This window comes from Arvicanthis niloticus, chromosome 1 (genome assembly GCF_011762505.2).
Source record: "Arvicanthis niloticus isolate mArvNil1 chromosome 1, mArvNil1.pat.X, whole genome shotgun sequence".
Classification (NCBI taxonomy): domain Eukaryota; kingdom Metazoa; phylum Chordata; class Mammalia; order Rodentia; family Muridae; genus Arvicanthis; species Arvicanthis niloticus.
In genome coordinates, this window is record NC_047658.1 from 111,802,952 (window position 1) to 111,812,423 (window position 9,472).

A 9,472-nucleotide genomic window follows, 5' to 3' on the forward strand; every position below is an offset into this window, starting at 1 on the left:
CCTACGGGGCTTGTGCCTTGACGCACAAGGATCGCGCAGCTTCCGCTTCCGGTTAGGACTGTGGCAAAATGGCGGCTGCCATAGCGGCCTCGGCGTTGCCGGGAGTTTTCGGGCGCCTGGTGTCTGTCTGTAGCCGTAGCATCTTGGCATCTCAGGGACACGGACCTGGTGAGACCAGGGAGGCCTGGTGAGGGAGGAAACAGAAGCGGTGTTTCCGCTGTCTGCCGCATGTGTGTCTGAGGCCGCCTTTGTACCTGGAGTGTTGGTTGCGAAAGTCGTGAATATTACACGGGGTTTGGAGTACGAGAACCTAAGATGAGAATGTGGTTCCTTCAGTTCATTGTTTAATACTGACAACTGCTCTTAAACTTATGTGTAAGTCCTATAGTACAGAGACACAAATGGGCCTAGAGAAGGGGTCATACAATAGAGACGTTTAAAAAAAAAGCTATTTAGAAGCTGCTAAGTAGAGCATGGATGTGGACCATTGTCCTCGGGCTACTAGCCACCCTCGAATTAGAAAAAAAAATGACGTTGAAGAAAGGAGTGCGTGATTTTAATGTTTGGACCTTAGACCATGGAATGAACCATCTTGAAACATAACTAGTGGGCGGGGGTGGGGGTGGGGTGGGGTAAAGGGGATAACGTCTGAAATGTAAATAAAATATCCAATAAAAGAATTAATTTCAAAAGAAAAAAAAAGAAACATAATTAGTAACTAAGTAATGTGTCCTTAGTTTTGTTGGCCCAGACCTTTTGGGTTGTGTCTGTGTTATGTGTATGTATTTATGCCCGTGTGGAGACCAGATGATGATGTTGGGTGGACACTATTGTGTTCTACTTTTTCGGTTTTTTCTTTTATTTAAAAACGATTTATTGTGATGTTTGTTTCTGTGTGGGGATGTCTTTTGTGTGCACTTGAGTAAAGGTGCCATTGGAGACCAGAAGAGGGGGTCAGATTTTAATGCATAGATGTCAGGGAAAAGACCACCAACTCAAATCATCATGGCCAAATTAATTAATCAAGCTTTTCCACTTGAGTACACAGGCTCCCTCTGCCTAAGGCAGGGTTCAGGAGGTCAGCATTGGACATGAATGAAAAAAGGTTAGTTCAGGAATAGGAGGTTTCCAAATTGGGGAGGGGGAGGAGGTTGGCCAGCAAATAGGTGGGGTTACAGAAGTAGAACATAAGTGTAGGGAGTTGGTCACAATAGCCTTCTGGAACAAAGGTGCGGTTGTAAGGAGGTCGTAGCAACAGGTGGTCTAATAACTTTGAAACAAGGGTATGGTTGCCCTTTTTCAGAGCAGGCAGTATAAAGACATTTGTAGTTAAGGTGGGATATAACACAATCCTTGAGAAACAAATTTAATCAAATAGGAATGAACCTACTTTTTCTTTACTATAAGATTTCTTAATAGCTTAAGATGGAAGCATGCTAGTTTATCACAAGTCCCTGGAGCTGGAATTGCAGGCACTTGTGACCTTCCATGTGGGTGCTGGGAGCCAAATTTTATCCTCTTCAAGAACAGCACTTACTCTTACCTCTGGCCCATCTCTCCAGCCCTTCTCTACCTTATTTCTAAAGGTTTCTCACTGAACCTGGAGCTGGCTGTTTGGTTAGACTGGCTAATCAACAAGCCCCAAGGTCTGTTTGTCTCTACTCCCCAGTGCTGGAATAGCAGAAGAGTGGTTCTGTGCTTAGCTTTTCTTCTAAGCTGGTGACCTGAACTTAGGTTCTCACACTTGTATAACAGGCACTTTACCCACGAGCCATCCCTAGTTCTCCCCTGGACTTTTTTCAGAGGCTGGTAATACAGTAGGTTAAACCGTATACCAGCAGCAGATCTGTGCATGTCATCACAGTAACTACCCACTATGTTTCTCTTGTTCTTACAGCCTCCCTCTGGTCTGCTTCTCGAAGGCTCAGTTCACAGAGTGCTTCATATCCACAAGGGTAAAATATCAAAATGTGGGTTTGGTGATTTTTCCGTTTATCTGTAAATGTTACCTTCAAGTTAAAAGGCTGGATGTGATGGCAGACTTGATGGCACAAGTCTGTAGTTCCGGCATGTAGGAGGCAGAGGCAGGTGAACGGCCAGAGCTACACAGAAAATCCCTGTCTTTAAAACAAAATAACAACAAATTTCTCTACATAGCTCAGTGATAGCATGTTTGGCCAACATACTTGTGGTCTTAAGTTCTACCTTCAGAATAAATATGTATACATACATCATGCATGCATGCATACATACAATTCTGTCTCCAGCAGAAATAATGCATGCGTATATGCATAGATTACATATATGCATAACCCCCAGAACAGCATCTGACATATTTTTTGGTTTAGCCAAAAATATCAGTGTCCTACTGTGTGGATATTCTCAGCAGCAGAAGCCTCTTTGAGTCTCAGAAGGACAAATTACAAAACAGAGTCTGAAAACATGGCATTTTACTGAGCAGTCTGCTCTTCCGATTCTTCTGTGACAGGCCCAGCCCTCCTTCCCGGCTCCATTTTCCTAACTGCCTCTTTGTATGTTCTTCATCTGGCTCTGTCGTGTCCGGTTAGTGGACCTAATGGCACCCAAGATAGAGGCTCTAGAGAATCCTGGTCCCTTAAGGTCACTGCCTGACCATGGACCATGGAGTTTCTGTTCTTAGGGATTCTTGAGAACTGGTGTGGTGAGAAGTGTCCATTCACTATGCACATGTGTGCAGAGCTAGCCTGTGTGTGAGAAGTGTCCATTCACTGTGCACATGTGTGCAGAGCTAGCCTGTGTGTGAGACGTGTCCATTCACTGTGCACATGTGTGCAGAGCTAGCCTGTGTGTCTGTGAATGCTGGACCTAGGGGAGACTTAGTCTGAAGTCTCCACTTTCCCCTGGGAACAGAAGGGTTGGGAGGCCCATGCTAGTGTTATAGAGGCAGCATTCATGTTGTGGGTTTTATACCCCTCCATAGCAAGCTTGCACACACCCGCCTGATGCTTACTGCACAGTTTCTTGGGGAATTGAAGCTGCCTTTCATGAGCATGTGATGTGTGTTTATGAAATGGCTTTTGCAGATATGTTCCTAAGACCTCCCTGAGTTCACCACCCTGGCAAGAAGTGGTTCTGCCAGACCCTGTTGAAGAGACCAGACACCATGCAGGTAAGACTTTGCAGGGGCTGGGCAGGTGGGTCTTGTAGCCCTAGCATTGGGAGGCAGGAGAGTTGCTGAGAGTTTGAGGCCAGCCTAGGCTGCCGAGTGAGACTGTATCTCAAAAAAACAGGATAAAAAGGGAAATAAATGTGTAGCACCGAGTGTCCATTCCCATGGGCCACTGAGGTAATCATTGCCACAGAGCAAAGTGGCAGGTTTCTGAGTGCTCTGAACCACAGCACACGTGAGCCCTCACATTCATTTTGGTTGGTAAGCATCAGCATTTATGATGAATCTTCTCTTGATAAATAGTCTCCAGCATCTACCATGAGGCAGTCATGTGATGGGGGTAGTGGGTACATCTCCATCTCCAGCTATGTTATCTGTTGGTGCAATCCTGTCATCCCAGTACTCAGTTGGGAGGACCACAAGTTCATGTCCGGCCTAGGCTATACATCAGGAAAAGGCAGCATGGCTGTTGCCCACTGAGGAGTCACGTCTCAGCTTCCCAAAAGCTAGAAGTCCCCATCATTGCGGGAATCTTCTGGTATTTTAAAATTCTCTTTGAGATCGTGTTCAGGCTAATTATCATTGCCCATGGAAGTCTGGGATTGGCTGGAGGACTTGCTGTAGATATCAGAATCCACGGGTATGATGAGGGACAGCAGTGTTTGTGTGCAGCCTGTCCTCTCTGGAGCACTTCTGTTGCTGACTGTCAGTGCTGACTCACTGTTCAGGGCACCACTGTGTTTGGTACATCCTCATGGAGCCTTTACTGGGGATGCCAGGAGCTGCCTCTGGCCTCAGCCTTCTCCGGAGCAGGAATTGTTATGTCTGTTCTGTGTGTCCCACCCTTGGCCCGGGGGGTGGGGGTTGTCTGTGTTCAGTGGGTGTCTACTCAGGGCAAAGTTGAGGGCTAGGGACTGTGACATGAGCCAGAGTGGTGATGATGGGAGTGGGGAACAGATGTGGAGGGAAGGTGGGCCCTGTGGGAATTGGGAAGGTGCTGGGGTAGGGGTGGGCAGGAGGCCCTGCCAGCTCAGGGACATAGAATTCAGCTCCTAAGGCTGCAGAAAGACTGTCCTCTCACTTCTTAGACTGCACACCCCTCGCCCTGGGATGTAATCCATGCTAGACTCACTGCACTACTACTGCTTCAGCCTCCCAAATGCTGGGATTATGGGTGTGCACCATCATGTTCTACCTGTGCACTGGTTCTTAATTCATTGAGAGAGGAGAGAGAGAGAGAGAGAGAGAGAGAGAGAGAGAGAGAGAGAGAGAGAGAGAGAGAGAAAGAAACAAGATGAGGATTCTGATCCAGAGCTGTAGAATTAAAACTTCCTGTCAGTGCTCCTGAAAGTCCCAGCCCAACCCAGCACCTGCCTACGGGGTGGGTAAACAGGGCTGGGCAGACTGCAGGAGCACGCCTCACAAGGGAGCCTGGTGGACAGCCAGCCGCCTGCCTGTCCAGTGATTGCCACCCACTGTCCTCCAGAGGTTGTGAAGACAGTGAACGAGCTCATTGCTACAGGCCAGTATGGCCGGCTGTTTGCTGTTGTACACTTTGCCAGCCACCAGTGGAAGGTGACCACTGAGGACCTGATTCTAATTGAAAATGAGTTGGACATCAAGTGTGGAGAGAGGATTCGGCTGGAGAAGGTGAGGTACACATCGTGTTGTGGACTCAGGGACTCTGGCACCCAGTGAGCATTACAGCCAGCGGGTGTGGTGGACTCAGCATGGGGCAGAGCAAAGGGAAACCAAACCAGGGCTGGCAGAAGGCAGTCAAGCCGAGCTTCGTCTCCATAGCCTCATTTGCAGACATAAATCTCCAGTTGAGCTTGGAGCGAGGTTTCTAGCCTGCTGTTGTCGGGCAGGCTGGGAAGTTTCTACAGCATAGTGCTGTGTGGATGGCAGTGATGGCCACCCAGGCAGCTTCGTCTGGTGGCTTTATCTGAGACAGAGTCTCCTGTATTGTAGCCCCAGGCCATCCTCAAGCTTGCTGTGTAGACCAGACTGCTCCTGCTCCTCCCGCAGCCACTGTCCAGTGGGTAGTGGAGGTCAGAGGAGCTTGCAGAGGCCATTTCTCTCCCTCCACTGTGGGCCTTGGAGCTTTCTGTGTTTTCTGCTTCCTGTCCAGTCTCCGCATGTAGGCATCACCTGCTCCCTTCTCCCGGTGGTTTCTGTGAAGTTGGTGAGGGGCCACAGATTAAATATGCTACATTTTATCTTCCCAGGTCCTGCTGGTTGGGGCAGACAACTTCACACTCCTTGGCAAGCCACTTCTTGGGTAATGAGCTTCTAAACCCTGGGCTTGGTCCAGGGCTGGGCTGGTTCACAGGCTGGACACAGTGTGGTCAGGCCTAATGGGGATTGTGGAACATCACTGTAAGAGTTAAATGCAACACCTTCCTTTACATTTCTGGTGGGTGTTTGGTATCCCAGGAGATACCCTGCCGGGTGACTAGTCAGTCACTAATCCATTGCAGTGCAGGTTTTCAGTTCTCTCTCTTAGTTCCTTCCTTCCTTCCTTCCTTCCTTCCTTCCTTCCTTCTTTCCTTCCTTCCTTCCTTTCTCACTCTCTTCTTTCAGCTTCTTGAGACATAGTCTTTTTATGTAGCCCTGGCTGTCCTGGAATTCACTTTGTGGACCAGGCTGGCCTTGAACTCATGGGAGACCCACCTGTCTCTACCTCCTAGGTGCTGGGATTAAAGGTATGCAACACTATAGCCGGCAGCCAGTGTAGTCTTTCAGAGCTGGTGGTTTGGGTCAGAGATAGAGTGCCTACTTGTTAAGTTGAGGCCCTGGGATTGTGTTTTGTTTTGTTTTTTGAGGCAGAGTTTAACTGTGTAACTCAGGTTAGACTGGAACTCACAATGTATACTAGGCTGACCTTGAGTTTGTGGCCATCCTCCTCCCTGGCTCCCAGATTCTGGCATCTGCAGTCACATCTGACTAAAAGATTTTTTTTTAATACTCCTCATTATGCTTTCTCACTGTTTTCCAAATGAATGAAGCATATGTGGGGTATATGGCTATTGTCCTACACAGGAAGCAGAGGCCAGAGGGTTAGAGGTCAGAGTTATTTTTTAGATGTAGAGAGAACTCAAGGTTAGTGTGGGCTATATGAGACCCCACTGCAAAACCCGGAATTCTCTGGGGAGCTTCTGTAGGTTGTGGGTGAAACTGAAAGACAATCAAGGAGGCATACTGTCATGATGTCCTTTCTTTTCCATCTTTCTAGAAAGGATCTCGTACGAGTTGAAGCCACAGTCATTGAAAAGACAGAATCATGGCCCAAAATCAACATGAAATTTAGGAAAAGGAAAAATTTCAAGAAGAAAAAAAGTAAGTGTAAAGACAGTGTATTGAAGCCTGTGCTCCCAGCACACCGTGCTTGTGCCCGTGTTCCCTACCAAGTAGCTGGGCAATGCCAGGGTGATGTCATGTCAGCATTATTGTGTGGTATAAGGTCCCTAGGACTACTCACACTGCCCCATTGCAACATGTAGACCACATAGCAGCTGTGGACCCAGCATGGCACCCCCCCTTGAGACACTGGGGGACAGCAGTGGCCTATTAGTTTGTCTTGGAAAACTGGAAGCAGCTCCCACATGTGCTGGGGATAGTTCACACTCTGCACAGGTCGGGCTGAGATAGTAACAGGATAGGAGTCTCTTGGCAGGCAGCTTCATGTTGTCAGCACAAGTGTTTATCCATGTGATATCACTGACACTTTGAAAGGAGACCTGATTAGATGCTCAGGAACAGGTTCATGGCCTCTGCAGGAAGCAGGCAAGTTGGCTATATTCTTTGTAATCAGCCAATCAGACCAGGCAGTCCACATCCTCACTTCTGATACTTCTGATGCTGCTGCCTGCATTAGCCCTTTAGGAATAGGCTGCAGCTGTGTTGTGGAGATGCCAAATACACCCATCTCTGAGTGGTCAATGCCATGGCCAGCTGGCTGACGTTGAAGGAACTGGGGAGGCTCATCTGAAGGCTGAAAGCTGAGGATGCTGAAGAGGCCATGGAGCCAGTGCAAAGAGAGAAGCTGGGGGAACAGCCAGCTTAGGGGTGTCTTGGACTGAGGCCACAGTGTCTAGTACCTATGGGAGAAGGCTACAAGCTGGGCCCTCAGCATTAGCTGAGAGCTGCCTTGGTGCTGTTCAGGAAGCAAAGACAAGCTCTCCCACAGGGAGGAGCAGGTCCATGAAGCTGGTAACCTGTGGTGAGAGCAGGTGAAGTGTAAGGGTGACTTTCTCAGGGCACTGCTTCCCTTTGTGAGGTTGGTCTGGGTAGGCAAGAATCCCCTGTGGTGGTAGAAGTCATGGGTGGGCAGTGCCAGGTGGTAGGTGTGGTGCCAAGGCCAGGTGGAGCATGGAGGGCAGGAGGGAACACCAGTGCCCTTGCCCCTGAGTCACTCTCCTCATCCCTGAGGGAACACCTAATTACTACACCCTAATAGGTGTGACCTGTCTCCTATTGCCTGCTTTGTTTTGATGGAGACATCTGACATCCTCAAAGCAGTAGGTGGTCCATGAACAGATAGAAGGCCAGAGAACACCAGTCAATCCCTCCAAAACAGAGGGGCCCAGGGCAGAGCCCAGGATGGCAGAGTGGCTACAGAGCCTATCTCTGGGAGTAACACCACAGCAGATAAGGCCAGGTTTAGTGCTCACACTTGTGAGCTGAGGAGCCTGAGGTAGGGTTCCCAGCCAGCCTGGACAACACAGCCAGATCTCAAGCCGGACCCAGGACCCATGAGATTGATTAGCAGGTGAAGACACTTGCTGACCAGAACCCACATGGTTGAAGGAAAGAACTAGTTTCTCCCAAGTTGTCCTCTGATAAGCGCATGCACGAGTGTGTATATGCACACACACACACACACACACACTCAGACACACTGTGGCAACTTGCATGCACACACATAATAAATGCAAATTAAACAAATATTTTTGATCAGGTCCCTAATATCCTCCCAAAATAGTAACGGTGGCATTTGTGAAGTATCCTAGGCAGTGGGATGTGGTCTCATGTACCTACCCCAGTCAGTAGCACCACAGTCTATAAAAAGGAGCTCCTCCCATCCCTCACTCAAAGTGAGCAGCTCCATCCTGCCTTGGAAGCCGTGAGGCCAGTGTGGCTGTGGGAGCAGATCCTGGAGCATAAGCCACTGGGGGGTGGGGCCCATGTGGTGAGTGAGGTGGTCAGTACACATCAAATAAACAGTAGGAACCAGGGACCTGGCTGACAGCCAGGCAGAATGCACTATTGTGTTGACCTGAGCCCCGAGACAGCTGTCTGAAGGACATGAGACTGAGCCTATGACAAGGTTCTCTCTTTCAGTCATTGTGAACCCACAGACCATCCTCCGGATTAACACCATTGAGATTGCACCTCGTTTGCTGTGACTGCAGAGCCACTGTCTAAGAAGTTCTGAGCTGTCTAATAAACTCAGGTCTGTACTCAGGAAGCTGAGGCAGGAAGATCCCACGTTCCAGGCCAGGTTGGGCTACACAGCAAGATCCTGTCTGACATTGAAAACAAATAAAGTATTTTGTAGGAGTCTGAGCCTGTGACTTGCAGTTAAAGCCAGTTCATACTGACTGGTGGAATACATTAGCCGTGTCCGAACAAACATCACCCTGGGCCCTAGCAGCAAGCCTGGAGAAAATGACTGGGCAGGCCCCGCCCTAACCCTGGGCCAAGCCGGCTGTTTGTACAGACTGGAATGGTATTCCTGGCCACTGTGGCAGGCATAAGGGGGAACCACAAGAGCAGGAGTCGGTTACCAGGACAGCTGCTGGGATTGGGCATGTGGCTCAGGTGACAGAGTACTTACTACCCTAGCATGCAGAAAGCCCTCAGAGGCTGAGGCAGGAGGAGTCTCAAGTTCAAGGTCATCTTCACCTGCATAGTAAGTCCTGGGCCAGCCTGAGCTCCATGACCCTGTCTCAGGGAGAAAGGAAGCTTCTCTAGGGTGGAAAGCTGAGGCCAGCCGGGAGATTATCTGTTTCACTGCTTCCTTTTTGCTTCCTTCATCGATCTATGACAGGTCATAGTACAGGGTCAGTGCTCCAGCAGCCCCAGAATGGAGGGGAGCACCGTGACAATAGGGACAGGGCAGAAGTGAGCCCGAAGAGAATTCTGATCCCAGGAAGGGTTTGTGGCTCCAGGAAGAGCTCATGGAGACTCTTTTGTGAGTCGGGCCCACCTTGGGGAAGACCACCAGGAAGGTCATACAGGCTCTAAGGACCAAGCCAGAAGCATGGAGTCAGGGAGGAAGACACAGTGGGTACCGATGTATCATTTCTCATAGCCTAAGAT

At 49.2% G+C, this 9,472-nt stretch overlaps 1 protein-coding gene across 2 annotated transcripts; it reads left to right on the forward strand.

The window, feature by feature from the left end:
• Positions 1–10: 10 nt before the first annotated feature.
• Positions 11–8,710, forward strand: Mrpl21 (mitochondrial ribosomal protein L21). Of its 2 annotated transcripts, none has more exons than XM_034490665.2 (7): positions 11–168; positions 1,898–1,955; positions 3,063–3,148; positions 4,635–4,798; positions 5,377–5,429; positions 6,384–6,487; positions 8,492–8,710. In XM_034490665.2, exons 1-7 carry the CDS (start codon positions 69–71, stop codon positions 8,554–8,556), a joined length of 630 nt encoding a protein of 209 aa, XP_034346556.1. In that variant the 5' UTR covers positions 11–68; the 3' UTR covers positions 8,557–8,710. The 2 variants fall into 2 exon arrangements, with proteins under 2 accessions (XP_034346556.1, XP_034347903.1); XM_034492012.2 differs by having other exon boundaries at positions 51–375.
• The last annotated feature ends 762 nt before the right edge of the window (positions 8,711–9,472 follow it).

Excerpts from the sequence above, each read along its gene's own strand:
- Mrpl21 (XM_034490665.2), top strand. The coding sequence starts at position 69 with ATGGCGGCTGCCATAGCGGCCTCGGCGTTGCCGGGAGTTTTCGGGCGC. Across the intron at positions 169-1,897 it reads ATCTCAGGGACACGGACCTG|CCTCCCTCTGGTCTGCTTCT; the intron begins GTGAGACCAGGG and ends TTGTTCTTACAG. Across the intron at positions 4,799-5,376 it reads AGAGGATTCGGCTGGAGAAG|GTCCTGCTGGTTGGGGCAGA; the intron begins GTGAGGTACACA and ends TTATCTTCCCAG.